Source organism: Dendrobium catenatum, unplaced genomic scaffold, assembly GCF_001605985.2.
Source record: "Dendrobium catenatum unplaced genomic scaffold, ASM160598v2 fragScaff_scaffold_156, whole genome shotgun sequence".
Lineage (NCBI taxonomy): Eukaryota > Viridiplantae > Streptophyta > Magnoliopsida > Asparagales > Orchidaceae > Dendrobium > Dendrobium catenatum.
The window spans coordinates 5,360,367-5,380,618 of record NW_021318618.1 but is presented as its reverse complement, the minus strand read 5'-3'; the positions used below and the strand labels follow the sequence as shown (position 1 = coordinate 5,380,618).

The window sequence follows — 20,252 nt, the reverse complement described above, 5'->3', positions numbered from 1 at the left end:
AAAAAAAAAAGGAAAAAAGGTATGAAAGTTATGCATTCGTCTCACAAATATCGTGGACATGACCTCGCTCAAAGGTTAAAAACAAAGTTGCAACTTGGCACTACATTTGTTCCCATATGTGCCTTTCTTGATGTAATGGGGAAATCAAATATTATATTTCTCGTGCACCCATCTAATGGGCTCCGAAAATTTGAGTCCATGCTGGGCCAAAATTTAGAAAACAATAGATTTAAGATGACACTATCCTGAGATTTTGTCCTTATTTTGCGAGGACTTTATGATCAGTTTTATATTTCTTATAGGTGCAAGCTGTTATTGTTGATTACCCTCTCGATCACAAAATACCACTTATATTAATGCTAGCTATTTGATAGACTCTAAGTGTTGAGCACATCATGAAAGTTCGTTAGGGATGTTAAGCCCTATAGAACTGGCCCAAGAACCAAGAGGAAGGGGGGTGAATTGGTATTTAAATTTTTTTTCTCAAAGAAGTAAAATCTCATAAACCAAAATCACACCACAAAAAATAAGTGCGGAAATTGAAGTGCGGAAGCAAGAAATAAGAATACAGAAATTTATAGTGGTTCGGTCAACTCGACCTACGTCAACTCTCCGGAGGCGCCCTCCGAGTATTGCACTACAATCGTAACTCTCCTTTAGCCCCTACAGCTAGGCGAAGAAGCCTTTACAAAGAACCTCTTTTTGCCACCCCGTCAAGGCAGAGAACCTATCTCCTTTTGCTTCCTCCTAAAGCTGGCAGAGAACCATAATCAGATGCTGAATCCTTACCTCTACCGACCCTTCCATGGACGAGAAACTCTAGACGAAGAAGAAGCAGAGCGATCCTTGAAACAACCCTTGTGAATCCCCTCACAAGCTCCCCCTCACAAGATCCTCTCTCTCTCCCTCTCTCCTCAAGGTCTTCCCAGGTCAAGGCAGCAGCAAAAGATTCTTCAAAACGTTGAACAAGAGCTCTTAAATAGAAGAGCTTCAAAGGAGCTCATTAATTGCAAGTTGCCGACAATATCATCCAGTCCGATATGGAGATCGTCCTGGCCGATCAGTACAAATCTCAGAAGATCGGCCAGAGCATCGCCCTAAATGCAAGATGGACGATTTAAAATTGGCTTGATCGTCCAGGACGATCTCACGATCGTCCCGGCCGATCAATACAAATTTGAGGAAAATCGTCCAGAGCATCGCCCTGAATTCAAGCTAGCTGATATTTATCGTTCCGACCTATCCTGAGATCGTCCAGGCCGATATGATCGTATCAATCATCCTTAATTACTTCTTTGATTTGTCTGATCAATTAAGACATAATTGTAAAATATCGTCCAGGCCGATCCAAGATTGTCCTTGCGGATTACCAAAAATACAGAATACCTTAATTATTTATGGCGGCAATTTCTTTCTGTTTTGAGCTTATCGTCCTGGCCGATACACGTATCGTCCAAGCTGATCTGTTAATGACGGCTGCCTTAATTAAGAATCCCTAATGGAATTTTTGTTTTAAGCCAGATCGTCCCGGACGATGTAAATATCGTCCTGGCCGATTTGAGTAAAAACAGAATTTCTAAGTCTCTCAAGTGTGTGTGTGTAGGGTTATTTAACATCAGTCTCTTTGAATATTACAAATAGACTCATGAAGAGAAAAGGCAAAGTACAGACTGACACAATCCTAACCTACGCAATCTTGAACTGGCTTCGTTTGTTCGTCCGATCTTCGATTCCTGAAAAGTTAGAAGTAACATGTAGTCCAAGAGAATCAATAGTGTTTGTCAATCATCAAAACATAAGTCATGAAAATAGATTTGCAACACATCATAATAGAAAATTTGATATTGGAATTTGAAATTTATGACCTTACACTTAAAGCAAATGACGTGGGAATGATAACGATCTTGATTAAAATCCCATGGTGTCATCGTCCATAGTCTACCTAATTAGAGTAGGTAGTTAACTTTATTTGATCAAAAGATCCTTGCAGCAACTATGAGTTCTTTCATTTAAGGATAACTTGTAGATCTAAGGTGGATGTTTTCTAAAGGAACAAATTTAATTCGACCTTAGCTGATAGAGAGTTTTGTGCCTGATTAAGTTCACCCTATGATTCATTATTAAATTATTTTTAACCATTAGAGAATTTGTGGGATTTGGATGTGATTGTAATTTAATGGTGCCGTTTTACGTCAAATTCATCAGAGTTTATAGCATTTTAATAGGGTTGCTATTTGCTGGCAAAAATCATTGGTTTGAGGGCAAGTATCACGTCCTTATTGGAGAGGGTCTATTTGGGGATGAATTGTAGCGATATGCTTAATAAGAAATTTACTATTTGTGAGCTGAGCTGAGGAGAAGAAATATGACCAATTATTGACGCTAGAATAAAATCAATTTTCGATTGCTGGAAACTTGATGAATACGCCGGCAACACAAAGGAGAAATGATATAACTCTAGACAACCTATCTTGGTGCGATCATGGACCCCACTATGGCTTCATGGTCTCATGTCCATCCAAGGCAAGCGAAAATCAACCTTAAAGTGAGGGAACTCGTTCTAATTTCAGGAAACCGGAAATAATTCTATCCAAAGCAAAAACTTCCCCTCTATCAAAAGAATAAGCAGTGTTTATAGAAAAGCAAATGACACATGGAGGCAACTAGTTACAACACTGCACCTATTTAAGAAAATAATAAAATTTCAATTAAAAGAAAGTAAAAGAAGAAGAAACTAAGGAATCTACTAAATCAATGGTTTAAAGGCAAAACAAATAAAACCCTACCAAATAGAATCAAGAGCTGCAATAGACGAAGAGCCTCAGTTTGGTATGAAAAAAAGATTAAATGGCTAATTAATGAAATAATTACTTAATTATCCTTAGCCATAACCTGTCACGACCCAGCCCTGTTAGCTCGTATGTACGAGACGGGAACGAAATCGGACGTTCAGATCAAACTGTCACGACCCGACCCGATCCGGGACGGACCCCGCTCTCACCGGGCCGCGACAAAATCTTTTATTCAGGATCTGGCTTTGGAATTGGTTCCTGAACTTAATCTTCCAAATTACTCAACTCAACAGACACACAAACACAGAGCTACTATTTATCATCAATCACAGCGGAACAAACATAAATCTGGGCACATTCTGGAGCAAAATTACAACTGATCGTCCCAGGACGATCCAGATCGTCCTGGACGATCCTGGAGCAGATTTTTGATATTACACAAACACTATTCATCTTTCATGTAAACAAAAATTTTCTAAACAATCTTCAAGAACAAAAAGCGCCTCTAAATATTTTAGTTCCATTCCACAGGTAGAGTCACTTACACAGGTGTTCATAATTTACAAGATGGCAACTTATATCTACTCATGCTCTGCATGCCATAAAAAAAAAAGGAAAGAACTACAACTAAAGAAAACAGTAAAAAAACCTGTCACCCGTTGCGTGACGACTATAAGTAAACCTCGGGTGATCCGCCATCACTTATGAGAGGGTTCTCCTGAAAATTTTCCAAAACTAGAGAGTGAGCTACGCTCAGTAGAAATTTCTAATCCTAAACATGCTCATATGACTAAAAATGAAATGACATTTTTAAACTAAAGGGGTCATGCTTTTCTTTTTCTAGTCATGCTATCTTGTTTATGTCATATGAATGAGAAATCATTTAGGTACCATATGCATATGTCATTTGATATGTATGAAATGAATGTCGTCTCAAAATGCTTACTTATTACTTTATACAACCGTCCCGGAGTACCAAGGGTGTACTGATCTGGTACACAAACCTCTTTTGGCCATTACTTCATTTTTCCTCTTTTGCCCCAAGGGCCATAATGTGCTTTTGCGCCGTCTTTGGTACTCCGTAATCCATCATATACAATCTTTTCATATGAACATACATTCATTCCTTTTCATATAAAATGTTTAACATGAAATCTTTAAACATAAATTTGATACATGTAATGATTACACTTAAGCACTTAAGCATGAAAGAAACAATGAAGTATTTTGCATGTGTAATAAATATTCCATTTCTATAAAACATGTCATAAAGGCTTTAACTTATAAAATGATATAACATGAAATAACAAATGAACACGTAAGGAAAAGAATTCCTACCTCCAAAAATTATGAATTTCTCCTCTTTTCCTTTTTAATTACTCTTCTTCTTCTTGCCACCACCTAAAGAAAAATAATTTAACTTAAACCTTGCCAAAATAAAATTTCTAATTCTTTTAGAAGCTTCCTATAATCTTCCTACACCTATTCTTAAGGTACAACATCATCAACCTCCTATCAAACTTTGATGTTTTTATTAATAAATTTCGGATTTAAATAAAATATAAATTATAGAAACCTAAAAATTCATCCAAATCATTCTAAGTCCTTCTAAAACTATCCCCTTTCTTGTACATAATAATAAATCATTATTATTTTCGGAATTAAATCATAAAATAATTAAGAAAACTATTTTTCTTCTCAAAATTGCAATTTCTTTTATTTAGATACCTCTCTAAATCATTTAAAATGGCTTTAGTGAACATGCAATACAAAAATCCCTATGTTAGGAAAAACCCTAAGCTTTCCTTAATTTTTCCACTCAAATTCGCTTAATGAAAAATTACATTTTTGATACCAAAAGTCTTCCCTTATGCTCTTCTAGGCATTCCCATAAAAATTGCATCAAAAAGAGAAACCCTAAATTTCGTATTTAGTTTTTTGGCTTAAAAAATTTGACATGTAGGGTAGGATAACTTAGATCAAAGCAAACCCTAAAGATTTACTAAAGAAATTTCTAAAAAAAACACAAACCCTATTATTTTCTCTATGCAAAAACTCAAGAAAACTTTCATTTTTCTTGCATAAAAAGCTTACCTTTATCTTTTATAGTCTTTTTCCTTCGTTTTCCCCCTAATTCCGTCGCCGGAGAGCCGCCGATTGAGCCCTCCCGTCGACTCCTTCCTCTTCCGCCCGCTCCTTTCTCACGGCCGAACAAAACACACAAGGGACCGAAATATTCGGTCCCTTAGACTTATGAGGACTTAAGGAATGACTTTTACGCATGTGCCCTTATCCCTAGAATTGTTTCTTTTAATTCATGAAGGGCAAAATGGGTATATAAGGCCAAATGTTACTTAAACGGAATTCGGAGAATTTCATTTCAAAACCGTGCGAAATTAGATATAAGTTCTTTATACCGTTTCGATTGAAATTTCGTGACGAATTTAATAAAATTTATTTCGTAATTTTCCGACGACATCGAAATTTCTCTTAAATTCGTCGCGGCGCATCGATATGCGTGCAACACACTTAAATGACGAATTGCAGGTTTTACATAACCAATGCATGCAGCTTTAAGTGGTGTTTCTGAAGTTTTTAACACCCTGCCACAGTAAAATTAATAAAGAAACAGTAAATGGAAAACTTTAGAAAAAAATTTAAAATCAAAACCGATTCCATAACTCTCTCATTGCAAATTAATATGTATTTTTATATTATCAAATTGATCCATTTGATGTCTAGAACACAATTATATTCTCATTGATGATTTTTGTGAAAGTTGATATTTTAGGTATAATTGAATTGAGCCAAAATTGCACATTACCTAATAAAATTTAGGTATTTACAAGTTAAAGATGCAAAATCTACCCCTTTTGTTGGTTCAATTTAACTGACATTAGATCGGTTCCTTTTTTTTTACTATATTTACGATTTATATATAATTTGCTAGTTAATTATAATGAATATTCCATAAAATTTATTGCATATAATTTTCTCTCAAAATTGTATTATTAAAATATATAAAGTTAGAACTTTTTCATTTTTAACAAAATGTCCATTTTTACATCAATTATTTCTCAACGGCTTGATCAATTATCTGTAATATTTTGTGAACAACTAAATTAATACTAACTCTTCTTAGTTAACTGGATATTTTTTTGGGTCTTTACATTGCATTAAATGCTATTCGCTAAATCTAGAATTATTTCATGGTTTTGTGCCTATTTTATAGTTTTTGAAAAAAAAAAAAGTTTAGCTACATTTATATCCTCTATCCTGTGAGTGAAGTGTTTTATTTCACTTGAACAGTCCCTACTGTGTTGCATGTACTCTTGGTAACCTCTTTTTCTCCCTGTTGGTTTGCACGGTAGCTCGATCAAGATGCCAGGATTGCACGTGAAGTGGCTAGAACAAACCATAAGCAACTGTGTTCGTTGCACAATGAACGTTTTGCTGTAAGTAAAACATTTCCCCTTATACCATGCAAATATAGCTCTGCTTTTATTTACCTATTTTTTCTTGGTTCAACCATTGCTACTTGTTTCCCCCTTTTTGCTTACTATTTTGTATTATCTTTCAGCTTCAGTTTAATGAATACAGAAAATGATGGAAGAGAATATATTAAAATAACATTTATGGTGTTGATGTGTTCTAGGAAATCAACTGTGACACAACTGTCAAGCTTTCCATTTCAATTGCAGAGATTGCTTCACATTTTGATCTTTTAAGGCACGGATATAATAATGTTTTAGCTACCTTCGAAGAGTGCTTCCAGTTCTGCTCCATCTTGTCTGAAATATTAGAGGTAATTCATAATTCATTTGTATGGCTATGCCCCTGCGTTACTTGGATTCCTTAGACCTTGTCTTTATTTTCCCTCTCTTATATTGATTTTTACTTATCTTTTGGGCAGCAAAAATTCATGCGTCTTTTGCTATTCTTCTGAAATATTCTTATGGTAAAATAATTTTGAGAATTCTAGGATAAATTTTTTACCCGTGGAAAATATTCATGCAATTCAATATGCATGTTCAATGTAAATTAACTCATCTATATGATTATGAAATGTCATGATTGTTTTACTGAATGTCACATGCTATAGTTCATATGCATATCCTTTCATCTATTTCATATGTCCTTTGTCATAAATGTTCTAATATACTTGCTTATTCTTTAACATATACAACCGTATCGGAGTATCAGAAGTGTACTGATCAGGTACACAAACATATTTTTGGCCATATTATCTTCCTTTCCTCTTCTGCCCTGAAGAGCCATATTGCTCATAAGAGCCGTATTGTGCTTTTGCACCATATTTGGTACTCCGCTTTCAACATTTACAATCATTCAAACATTCTTTTCATAGAAACATATAAATATAGTGTAGCAATCTCATATCAATCATATGCATTGATTAGTAGACAAGTTTACATGAAAGGTTGCATTTCAAAGAACATCTAATGTGCATTGCTATCAAAGAAAGATATTTCTATGCATTGCTGTCAATTAAAGAGAACATCTAATATGCATTGTTATCAAATAAAGAGAATATCTAATATGTATTTCTAAGTGTTAGACATTTCAAAACATAATATAAAGGAATATGAGTTTGTAAAGTGTTCCTACCTCAAATGTCACTTGTTGAAACCGTCGTCTCACTGGTCTCTTCTTAACACTTCCTCTTTTCAAGAACAAAGAGGTTACAATACAACATAAGCCTTTTTAGATCATTACATATCGTTTATACATCACTATCCCTACACATTCCATTAATTAATTACTCTTCTTAAGATCATTAATGCTCATTAACCTACCCATAACCTAAAGTATTTTTTTATCATATATTTATTAATGTTGATTAACATAACCACAATCTAATGTATTTATATTAAATATTTTCCTTAATTAAAAGTAATTTAAATGTTATTTTCTGATTTACCTAAATTCCAATTTTTTGGAAACCTAATTCTTCACTTATTTCATTAAAATTGCATGTTAAAACATCCCTCTTACCTAATTATAATTTTAGGGTATTAAATTTTTGGATTATTAAATTTAATAATTAGAGAAAAATATTAAATTGTGAAAAATTCCCAATTTTCACCATTAGAGCCCTCCTAAGGTTATTTGGAATAACTTTTGTTAAGTACTCTTAAAAAATTTTCAATATAGGACGAATCCTAATTTTTTTAAATCTAAAATTTTTTGAAGAAACATTGCATTTTGATGGCTAAAAATCGTTCCTAAGTTTTCCCTAACATTCTTTCCAAAAGATTTTAAAGTTTCATCAAAACCTAATTTCTAAACTCAAAATTTTTCCCATGAAATTTTGATTTTTAATTCATAAAAACGTTCTTAATTGCAAGGGTAATCATTCTTGTAAAGAGATTTTGGAGGAAAAGAATTTTGGGAGAAATCCTAGAAATCTCCTTCAAAGAAAATCACATGAAAAACTTAGAATTTACTTCAAGAAATCATACCTTAGACTTTTCCAAGCCTTCCTCTTGATATTTCCCAAATAAATTGCCGGAAACCACCGCCGGTCGCCAGCTTTCGCGAGCCAACCGACGTCCTCCCCCTCTCTTCACGCGTGCGGCTGAACAAATACAAGAGGGACCGAAATATTTCGGTCCCTTAGAGGTGCTTTGGCTAAATGAGGGAGGGGTATTACTAAAAGGACGCATGTGCCCCTCTTTCAAATTCTTCCCTAATAGCTCATGAAGGGTAATGATATGAAGGGCTAAAGTTTACTTAAACATCTTCGATTAATTGTAGTTTTAAATTCGTGCAACATTTGATATAGGTTCTTTATATCATTTCGATCGAATTTTCGCGTAGAATTTTATAAAATTTATTGCGTCGAATTCCGACTACTTTGAAATTTCGCCTAATTTCATAGCGGTGCATCGAAATGCGTGCGACGATCAACATTTTCGGGTTTTACATGCATGATGGTTCTATAACATTGTTATCAGACTGATCAGCCTGGTATTATTGTTGAGAATGAAATGAGATTGCTCTATCATAATTTAAATGATAAGGGCTTTTTGCTTTCCTCAATGATATGCTATTGATTCTTTGCTAAAAATAGTGTCGTCCATTGTATTCCGTTGTTATATAGAACCTTTGTACGTCTAAATGCTGTGCATCAGTGAATGAAACACGTTCATTGCTTGATATTTTAAAGAAATAATGCTCCTTCGTAGTTTGCTTGGTGCTGATGAACAATTATTTGTTTTCCATCTTGTGGCTGCACTTGTGATTTAGCTCTTACCTAGGAAAGCATGGTGGCATAGATATTCCTTTATGAAAAGCCTTAAGGCCTGCTAATCATTGATTATGAATCACGGCATATGAATGACTTCCTTGTCGTTGAAAATTATGGAGAAAATATCCTCATTTTACATAGTTAAATTATGTATTTACATCATCCCTTAACTAAATCTTGATCTATGTTCACTGATGGCCTATTTTCACCTTTGTATGCATGAAGGTTTTTAGTTCTGAGGCTTATTCTAATTAGATATTTCTTTTTAATTTTTCTAAGGGTTTTAGGATGCTTCCTAGGTCGTGTATGGTGCAATTGAAGTCCCTCATTTCAGGCCATGAAAGCATCAATAGTTTTATGAGCAAGAAGTTTAAAGAAGTTGAATTGGAGAAGGTATCTTCTGCTCATTTTTTTCCTTGTTTCACTAGAATAGATTAAAATGCCTCCTATTTTAAGAAAAACTTTCATTAAACTTCAGAATCTCTTGAGCAACCAGTTATATGACCATCAGAAGCAAATCCGTGACCTTACGTCTGATTTGGAGAACAGGGAGAAGGTTGCTGTGGTTAGTCTATGCCTAGCCTTTTCTCTTTTATTTTTCTTGTATGATGTTTCCAATCTATGTTGACCAAGTTGAATTTGTTGTAGGATCAATGTCTTCGGCATGATATGGAGAAGGATGAGCTCCTCTCCCTGGTGCTTTGTCTTCAGAAGGAAGTATCTCAATTATCATCTTCTTCTTTGACACGGGAGAATGAAGCGTTGAGGAAGGAACTTGATAAGAGCAAATCAAAATTGAAGGATACAGAGTGCAAGCTAAAGAATATTATCCAGGACAAAGTTAAGCTCGAGGTAGTTAATTATGTATAGTTTTTTGTGATGATTATGATTTTTTTTCTCCAATTTCAAGTGCCAAATCTTTCTATTGAAGGGTGAGAAAGCTCAGGCTGAACGAGAGATCAAAAACTTGCAAGGTCAACGAGCCATTCTAGAACGTGATATTTTGAAGCGTGACTCGCTTTTAGATAAAAGGCATGAATCGAGGTCTGACTTTAATACAGTGAGGGGTTTAAAGGCTGAAGCACAACAAAATTTGCAGGTAATTGTTCTTCTATTTTATTGTTATATACCCCCTACATTTTTTTTGACGTTTTTTGCTTAAAAGATTTCATCTTGGGGTTGTTTGATTGGCTAAAAAGGAATGCATAGTAAAAGTGATGTAATGCAAAAGGAATATTTTGAAGTTGTTTGAATGAGTGTACAATAAATATAGGTGAATGATTTTTTTTGGTTTGGTTTAGAGGCTGTTTGGTTGTCTAAAAAAGAATGCAGTGTAAAAGGAATGCGGTGTAAAAGGAATACTTTGGAGTTGTTTGGATGAGTGTTGTTGACCCCAGCGGCAGAACAAAAAAAAAGGATGAAATAATAAAAAATGTGCTTTGAATGATTACCTGCACCGAAATCATTCGTGTATCCTGCTAAAACCACATCCTGCCACGTCCACATACTCATTACATGTGCAAATCAGCGCTGGAGTCAGATGCCCATACTCGCGTGCTTTGTTTCGACTCTTCTCCCGTAGTCGTTAAAAGCAACACGAAGCAAAGCCCTCATCTCCTTCTTCCGCTCTTCTTCTTCCCAGCATGAGCTCCATCAGATCCCCTCCAGCCCATTCGCAAGACCCGTCTGAAGCCTTTAACCCAACGCTTCCTCTCCAATTCGCAAACCTCCATACACAAGCTTCCTCTCCCTCCTGCTCTGTTCACTACCAACCGAAACCCACAGTTCCTCAAGCCTTCATCTCCCTCTCCCCACCCATCTCTTTTTACCAACCCCGCCGCAAGCCAAATCCGACTTCCTCTAATCTACAGACTGAGTTTTCATCTACCGTAAGCCATACCTGCACCCGACCCAATTCTTCTCTCTTCAAGCCAAATCCAGGCGACCACCAGAGCCTCCAACCTTGCCCTCTTGCCGCTGTAGCTGAGTCTGACACCCTCACCCGAACCCATCTCAAAAAGCCGAACCCTCCATGCTTGCGGTTGACCTACGACCGAATCCCTCTTCTACCTCTTCCCGATTCTTTTGAACATGAGCCGCTCGATTTGACTCTACAAGCTTCCCGACCCATCCATTTGATATCTCTCAGCAAACTGCCCACATCCATAGCTTCTCAAGCCTCCTTGTCCACATCCATAGCTTCTCAAGCTTCCTTGTCCTCAACGGAACCCAAACAGACCCTATTCCCCATTTACAACCTACAACAAATCCAAATCAACCACTTCCATACCCTCTAAGGCCCAATGGCAAGCCCAAATGCAATACTAATCCCCACCCACATCCATCTTCCTACAACCCACTTAAAACCCACAAAAATCCCTCAAAGTAAATTTCAGATTTTTGAATTTATTTTTCCTCCCTCACCAAACCCTAAAATCTGAAATTAAAAGTTGGTTTGATGGGGACATCAGTTTGAAAGTCTACCGTCGACGTGATTGTAGATCTACGGCCACGATTTATCCAATGTACTTTTGATTTTTATATTGACATTTTCTTATTCCGATGTACTTTTGATTTTAGTATTGTTATTTTCTTATTGATGTATTTTATTTCAGCATTTTTCCTTTTTACCCTTGCTTGAGGTATTGAATCATGTAGCCCCTTGAGGGTATCTGAGTCCTTTTGCTTTATGTCATTGTAATAGGCTATTTAAAGCCTTCCTCTTGTACTTTTGAAGCTAATGAATGATATTAAGAAATCTTCCTGCAATTGTCTTCTTGAAGCTTTTGTGAGAGCTTGAGAGAGAGTTTGAGAGCTAGGTGGAGCCTAGGAGAGGCCACCCGTCGTACCCAACAGTCACTCCCGGTGGCTCTTGGTTTTCTCTCCTTCATTCTTCCCCTATCCTCCACTTCCACCGCCGGCCCTTTCCACCACCAACCACCGCCCCATACCCCTCCCACCAAAACTCACTTCAACCTAACCACCAATCCAAGCCATCTTTCTCCATTAATTTGTTTTCTACCCACTCCCCAAGCCATGCTCACCGCCGGCCACCTCGCTTGCCTCCATGGATGAGGAGTTAATGTCACCTTGATGCTTACCTAAAGAGTTCAAGTTATTTGGGAAATTATTTTCTTCATTTGAAATTCAAAATTTGAATTTCAAAAGTTTCCTAAATTGGAGAGCTATTTTAGGAATGTATTAAACCTCTTTCATGACATAATTCAAATTTGATTTGGGTGGAATTTTTCTTCTCCTAAATTAAAGGGACCAAATAGGAAAGAGTTTTATTTTTCTCCACATAACCCACTCCCCTCCCCTCTCACCATGCCGCCGGCCTCCCATATGGTCCCCACTTCCTTAATGCTACATTAAGGCTCCTAATTACTTGTCTTTTGAAATTCAAATTTCAGATTTTTCTCTCCACTTCTATTTAAAAATCTAAGATTAATTTGGGCATGGAGATTACAACACTTTTCCTCCACCCTACCTAGTTCTCTCATAACCCTAGTTTCTTCCTTCTTCCCACTGCCATTTCTTTTCCTCTCCCTCTCGAGTTCGTTCTCTCCTTACATGAATGATGCATGGCCGATCCGGCGTTTGATTCCGGCTTCTCGTCCGACGACCAAGGGGTAGTGGATCTTCTCAAATTTCCTTCGCCGGCGTGAGTTCAATCATTGACGGATCTCTAAAAATTCCGTCCTCCCGTAATAGTCGTTGAAGGAGTAACTATTGGAAGGTACGTGGTGAATCACGACGTTTCTCCGAGAAGGTGATTTTCTTCTTTGACTCATTTACTTTCAAATTCTACTTTCTTCATGAGAAGTGTTCAAGCAAGAAATTGTGTCTACTTATCGCCATCCACTAGTATTCGTAGGTTTGTTACTTCTTTGCTTTTGGACCTCTTTGTTAAACAAAGGTTAAGTTGGAAACTACTCCGCATGCAATGCTTTATTTTCCCTACGTGTTTTGATTTTGTTTAGCCTCTTGCGTAGTTTAGCCTAAACGGAAGTGACCGTTTATTAGTTTTACTTTGTTGTTTCAATCACTAATAACTAAAATCTGAAATTGTTCTGAATTTATTTTGGGCAAACTTCCTACTTCGCATGTAGTCCTGCATCATGGTCCCTCTCCTAGCCTTGGCCGACCACCCTAGCTCCCCCTCCCTTTATTTTCTTCTCCCTTGCTTGATACATCATCTAAGAGAGAAGGCACACGACCTTCCCCCGGCCTCCTTACTCATGTATGGCCGATCCCGTGCAAGATCATGGATTCGTCTACGATAATTTAAGGACGAATAGATGTGCTTAGATCTCCCTTCTTCGGCATCAACTTTGAGATCGATCACACCGTCGATGATTACGTCAATCGAATCTTCTTCTCTTTGACGACCACCATTGACAAGCATCAAACCACCGGTCAGTGGCAAATCCTCCAACATCAAACCACCGATCAGTTACTTTCTCATCAATTTAAATTATATATCCTATCTTAATCGTACATTATTATTCTATCAAGTTATAACATTTTAATTTTATAGAAGTAAATATAGTGAAATTCTTAATAAATCTTTGCGAGTTAACTTGGATTAATCAAAGTGAGGGAAAAACTTATAAGCTTTGGGTTAGGGTTTGGCTTTCAATAGAAAAGAGGGAAGAAAAACTTTATGATTTTTTCCACTTTTACCAAATGAGCCTCTCTTGTCGCCAATGCTTTCCAGGCTTTATGCATCTGGCGAATTCAAGCTTTTGAGCGTGTTTGGTTGACACATGTTGTTTCTTCAATTAAACTGATGTAAGGGGCTGAGTCAGGTCGTTTCCAAGTTTTCTAATTAATAACTATTTATATTTCTCTAGCTAATTATAATTTTATATCTTTAAATCTTTTTTTCCCATAAATATAATAATAACTTATTTATTTTGAGAAATTATTTCTTTTTAAATAAATTTGTTCTCGGCAACTCAAATAAGTCTTTAAATTAATTAAAATTTTAATAAACGTTAATTTAAAATTAATAATTCTTTATTAAATAAAAATATTTTGGTATTTACAGCTTTCAGAGGGTTCGTCTTATTAAACGAATTTATCATTAGTTCATAAACCATTTTTTATCTTGCTGTACACATTCAGCATCAAGTGATTTTTGTATTTCATTAACATATCTAGCATACGTTGTTTCAGAATGACTACGAGAAGTTTGAATTGATTGCTTTTGAGATGGAGGCTGAGATTTCTTCATTGAAGGAGGCCTTAGAAATCACAGTTGGTGAAAAAGAAGAAGCATATGTCAAAAATGAAGTTTTAAACTCTGAGTTAGAAGCTATGGATAACAAATTGAACACTGCATATTTTGAAATGGGATTGCTGAAGGAGGAGCTTAGAACAATGGTATGCCTAACTGTCTATGGCTGATTCTTTGAGCTTAATGGTCACGTGTGTACTAGTTGTTTTCTGTCTAAAGCTTCTGCTTACCTTGTTGCTTGAACTCTCAATTGGGTTTGATTTGCTGTTTAGATAATTTAGAGCAGCTTTATCTTGCAGGAACAAAGGTTGACTGATTCTGTATCTTCTTCTAAAGGATTTGAAGATTCTGTCAATTTGCTCTCAAGGGAGAAAGAAGAGATGATTTTGGTACTAAAGATAATTATGCAAATAAACTACATCCCCTCTGTTCTTTTATTTATAAATTATCCTTTTTATTTAACAATTATTCGTTCATTGATGCAGCAACTTACTGAAGCCCTTCTGGAGGTGGAGGTAGAAAAATCAGCTTGGGCCTTGAAAGAGAAATCTCTAAGCGAGAAACTCAATACATCAAATTATGAAATTGTCAAACTATTAGAAAATCTATCAGAGGTATCATCCTTAGTAGACAATATCTTAAAGCCTTAATTTCTTTTTCGAATCCTTTAGTGTGCTCCTACTGGATCTGCATGACTCAGTCCAAGGCTTGGAATATCACGGCAGAAATGAACAGACCGACAAAAAATCTAAACTTCCTCACATCACTCTTACAACTTATTTTTTATCTACATAATACATTATCCAAAAAGACTAACACAAACTATTACATTTAATTTTTACAACACCTAACTCAAAGTGTTTTTCTTCTATTGTAGTGGTATTCTTTTCTTTCACGCATTTAGTTTAGAGATGATTTTTTTCAAAAGTAATTATAACTAATGAGATGAGTTAAACAACCCAATGCCTAATTTCATTTCTATATCATTCTAATTCTAGAATTAGAAAACTATATGCATGCACATCTTTGTTCATAGCATATAACTTTACCATTGCCAGGAATTGAAGATGCATTTGTCTCATTATTGATGGGACAAGGAGACTATTAGCTTTTTTTTTTTTAATCATTTCAATATATGAACTTATCTTATAATGCATACATTACCAGAATGCTATCTAAATTGTGCCATGAAAGAAACATCATCTCCTAACATCTTGCAACCTAACCAGTAAGGGTAGGCAATCTTTTTATTTTGTGCTAGTAGGTTCATTGCGTCCCTTGCTAGTATCATAGTCGGGTGAACTCATCATACATCATGCACATCCATGCACTCCTATATCTCATGTTATTTTGCTTTCTTCTCACCATGCATTTGCTTTAAATAGTGTCATTTACTTATCATATAATAACTTATCACTTGATATTCAAATATGAAGAGTACTGTGTGACTGTTGACCCTAATACTAGTGTCGGATCGAGTCGACCGCGCAAGGAAGGTTTCAAAAGCGAAAAAGCTCGAAATTGCGCAAAAACTCACCCAACGCGTGTCGACCGAAAACTTAAAATCACCGAGATGAATCTCTGTTTGCGAAATGGACAGCGCCGATGCGTCCGGAGCAACGAAAACAGCTAAGATTGACACCCATATTGGTGGGGGTCGACGGTCGGCGAAAATTTAAATTTTGGGCGCGCGAATCGAGACGACGACTTGTGCGAGTGACGACGCGACGACCAACTCGATGCAAGATTAAAAATTTATTTTTATTTTTGTGCAATCTAATTAAAAAGTTTAAAAAAAAAGAGAGGGAGAGCTTTTTTTTTAAATAAAAAACGAATTTTCTTTTAATAAAAAAAATTCCTAAAATACCCCTCACACTCTCATATCCCCAAACCGAGCCCTCCTCTCATTCTCACGCCAAACTCACGCTCCAAGCCGCGAACTCCCTCTCCTCTTGCGATTCTTCAAGCAGCCGGCCTCTCTTCCCTCCTCCAAGCAAGGTAAAATTCTTCTTCTTCCTCCTCTTTTCTTCTTCCTCCTCCATTCTTCTTCTCCATTTTCTTCTTCTTCCTCCTTCCTTCTTCTTCTTCTTCTCTCCCATTTTTCTTTTTCTTTTTTCATCCCCCAAGTTTTCCACCATTTCCTTCAATTTTCTTCCTCCCCTCTCTTCTCCTTCCTCTCCTTCATCTTCTTCTTCCTCCTCCAACCCTTTTTCTCCTACACCATTCCAACAAAAAATTTTTTTCATCCACCACTTTCCCTCTCTAACCTAGAGAGAAAATTTTCTCTCTCTAGAATGAGAGTGAAATCTCTTCATGAATAGCTCCATCTCCACCCTAAGCATCTTCCCTCTCCACCATACCTCCAAATTCCTTCTCTAGAGAGAGAAAAAAAATTTTCCTTCTCTCTTTCTCTCTCCAAAAATTGAGAAGAGGGATTTCTCTCTCTAAATCTCTCCTCTCACTTCCTTGCACCTCCTAAACCTTATCTATGCAAATTCCCCTCAAATTCTATCTTTCCCCTCTCTTTCTCTCTCTAGAAAGAGAGTTTCCTTCTCTCTTTCTCTCTCCAAAAATTAGAGAAAGAGAGATTTTCTCTCTCTAACTCCACTCCCCTAATCTCCTACACACTCTAAACCCATTCCACAAGAAATACCCATAAAATCCTCTCTTTCCCTCTCTTTCTCTCTCTAGAAAGAGAGCTCTCTTCCTTTTCTTTCTCTCTCTAGCTTCTTTTTTAAATAAAAATATGATTAATTAAATTGCACAAGTAAATTTTTTTTTTAATTATGCATCGCAGGTTCCTACGTCGCCGTCATCCGCCGTCGCCGCCTCGATTGCTGCATACCCAAGGTAAAAATTAGTATTTACATTTCTATGCATGAAATAAGTACTCGTGACCGCTTTTCTTAGCGGGCGAGGAAAAAAAAAACTTAAGTACCCGTGACGCACTGAGCGAGCGGGGAAATTCGTATGCATGAAAATATAAGTACCCGTGACTGCTTTTCTTAGCAGGCGGAGAAATTTGTTATTTGTAAAAAACAAATGCTATTAATCAGTATCGTCATGGTTTTATGGAGCGGGAAAAAGCTATATTTAATCTGCGCTCAAAGCACCCCGGGTGACGCTTCTTGCGAGCGGATAAAACTGCGGGCCCCGGTGTCCGACTCCGTGTGCTTTCTTGGCAGGCGGGGACCTAATCCATTGCAGCCCCTAACGCAGGGGAACGAGCGAGTGCTGCCGAATTTATTTAAAATATTGAGTTACTTACAAAATAAAATGTGAATCATCTGCAAGACTTAATATTTGAACTCAGTAGATATAACATTTAGACCACACATCGTTTTAAACAATATACTTGAACTTGTAGCAATAACAGATGGCATGACTTAGAACATATTGAATATTTGATAGGATATAAGAAATTATCATAAGATCTTGAACTTAACATTTGGTTGACTCGAGGACAAACAATAAATTTATGTTAAAATCTCATATGGACCTATAATTTGTTCATAATCGTAATGAAAGGTTGTATATAGAATCTCACACATGTTGCCAATCCTCCTGTAAGCAATGATCTCACTTTAAGTATAAAAAATTTGTGAAGGTTGTGATGAGCCAACAGGACTACAAAATGAAGTTAGAGGGTTATATCAATCAACTCACAAATTTATGAAGTTTTAAAAAGAAGCTACTAGTGAATGGATTGTTGAAGAAGGGCAATACACACACATGATTGTTGACATGAACATGATTAATTTTCTTTATAAGCACAATAACTCATTTGTGGGAGCAAGATGAGTATGATGTCTATGAATTCCTAGCCAAATGCAAAAGTAATAATCCACTTACAATCTCAATGCAGGAGTTTGTGGAAATGCATTCAAGTGGATAGCAATGGGTAAGTAAAGTTTAAAAAAAGACCAGAGCTCGAATTGATTAGGTTGAACTAATGATTGGGATCTTGATAAATTGCATGAATGATGAACTAGCAAAGAATTCAAACTAAATGCTTTTATGAAATAATGCAATAAAGTGGAAACATGTACTTATATATACATGAAAATTCACTTTCAAGCATTACAAAGAACTTGAGAATGGTTGTAGTGATAGTCTGTAAATGACCAATTCACATCAATAACAAAGGATCTTTCAACTACACAATAAGCATCCAAGCTAATAATTATTGCAAATGAATTACTTATAGATACACATAGTAAGAGAAGATATGATATGTGACAAGGAGATTGGAGCCTTCAAAACTTCATAAGTCACCTACAAATGACGATGACTTGTGTGTAGCATCCCATATCAGTTATGCAAGCAATGATCAACTACAAATGCGATGACTTGTGAGTCATTCAACTATCAGTTATGCAAGCAATGATCACCTAAAATGACGATGACTTGTGTTAGCATATATCAGTTATGCAGAATCGAACCTACAAATGAATGTTTTTGTGTGTAGCATTCATAGAAATCCTACATTCAAAAGATTGAGGCTTTCAAAAATATTTGAGACTTATGTTAATCAAGATGCAATACAAACACTGGAAGAGCTAGCAAGCAAACATGACAAAAGCTCAAAATGACAATCATTGTACCTCAAATGGATGAAGGGCCATAACGCATCAAGGAATATGCATGAATAGCATTCTATCAACATAACATTGCTTGATAAGTCAAGCAAAATTAATAATGTCATTTGACCACAACATGTTGATTACTCGACAGTAGCTGATAGCAGAAATGTCGCAAGACTGCCAACAAATACAAATTCCTATAGATCGTTGTCAAAGACCTTCAAACAAACATAAAGTAGTTTTCAATAATATAAGTAGTCCATTTGTTGAATGATTAATGTCATAATAATGCAAGTATCAACAAACAAAAGCAGGAGATTAGATTGAGTCACTCAAACCACGTAGAATGCAACGAGTAGTGTACAACAGATCTACCTGTACAAAGCAGCGACAAACTTTATTCAAGCTTACGCCCCGCACCGAATCCGCAACATGTACTAGCGGACAGAAGCGTATACAATCTCCAATTAGAATGGTGTGCATTAAATTACAATATACTTGCCAAACTTAATATTTATAATCCCCCTGAACATACACCTGTTTGTATACACATGGTACACTAAGGGGAAAATACGATCTCGACCGCATGCCGGGCGAGGTGTTATTGGTCACACGTAAGGCCTAGGGATGCTGGCGGGATGACAAAGTGAATTCAAGTCCCGATACCGAATTTTCTATACGGATCAAATAGAAGTCGACAGGCGTTCAGAAACCATAATAAAGTAGTTGTGAGGACGTTACCGTGTATTTATTTTCATACATTACATAATAGGCCTTCAAAGTTAAAATCAATAGAAATTCTCACAAGATATAAACATACCGAACCCCGACTCTCTGTCGACATCCAGACAGAGTTGACAAGGTTCAAATAAAAAAAATGACCCACACCCGATAGGCCGGTTGAACAAAATCTAACGGAGGGGTCCATTTCAAATAATTTCCAATGTCATTCCAAATATCCAAAAGTCTAAAAAAATCTCAAAATCCCAAAAAAATCTAAAATCATCAAGCTCTAAGATATTCAAATTTGAATCTAATTATCAAACACACTTAAAAACATTATCATCATCGCAAAAAGTTTGTCGAAGGTGGACAATCAAATTTAAACTTCAGATACAACAGAGCAAAATGCTAGTCGAAAATACAATAGAATTCTTCTCAATCAATCTCCTGCAATAAAGACGTAGGTCAGTGTCCTATAACCGGGTTTGCCGCCAAATGGCACACGCAAGAGATAAACGGTTATGACCCGGGGCCCTCTAAACTGAGTGGTTTTGCCGCCAAATAGCACAGAATACCGTATGGCCAGAAGCTATTTCCATGTTTGCATCAAATCTTTGAGATATGGATCAATAGGATTGATCGAT

The 20,252-nt window shown here is 36.2% G+C and overlaps 1 protein-coding gene across 1 annotated transcript in view; it reads left to right on the top strand.

Annotated features, from left to right (window-relative positions):
* The window catches only part of LOC110113448 (kinesin-like protein KIN-7I), a 98,395-nt gene that overhangs the window by 36,690 nt on the left and 41,453 nt on the right, over positions 1-20,252 (top strand). Inside the window, exons 18-26 of the mRNA XM_020846043.2 lie at positions 6,164-6,247; positions 6,448-6,597; positions 9,340-9,453; positions 9,539-9,625; positions 9,709-9,912; positions 9,992-10,159; positions 14,242-14,448; positions 14,602-14,691; positions 14,788-14,916. Coding sequence (XP_020701702.1) covers positions 6,164-6,247; positions 6,448-6,597; positions 9,340-9,453; positions 9,539-9,625; positions 9,709-9,912; positions 9,992-10,159; positions 14,242-14,448; positions 14,602-14,691; positions 14,788-14,916 — 1,233 coding nt within the window. The remainder of the gene's footprint in view (positions 1-6,163; positions 6,248-6,447; positions 6,598-9,339; positions 9,454-9,538; positions 9,626-9,708; positions 9,913-9,991; positions 10,160-14,241; positions 14,449-14,601; positions 14,692-14,787; positions 14,917-20,252) is intronic.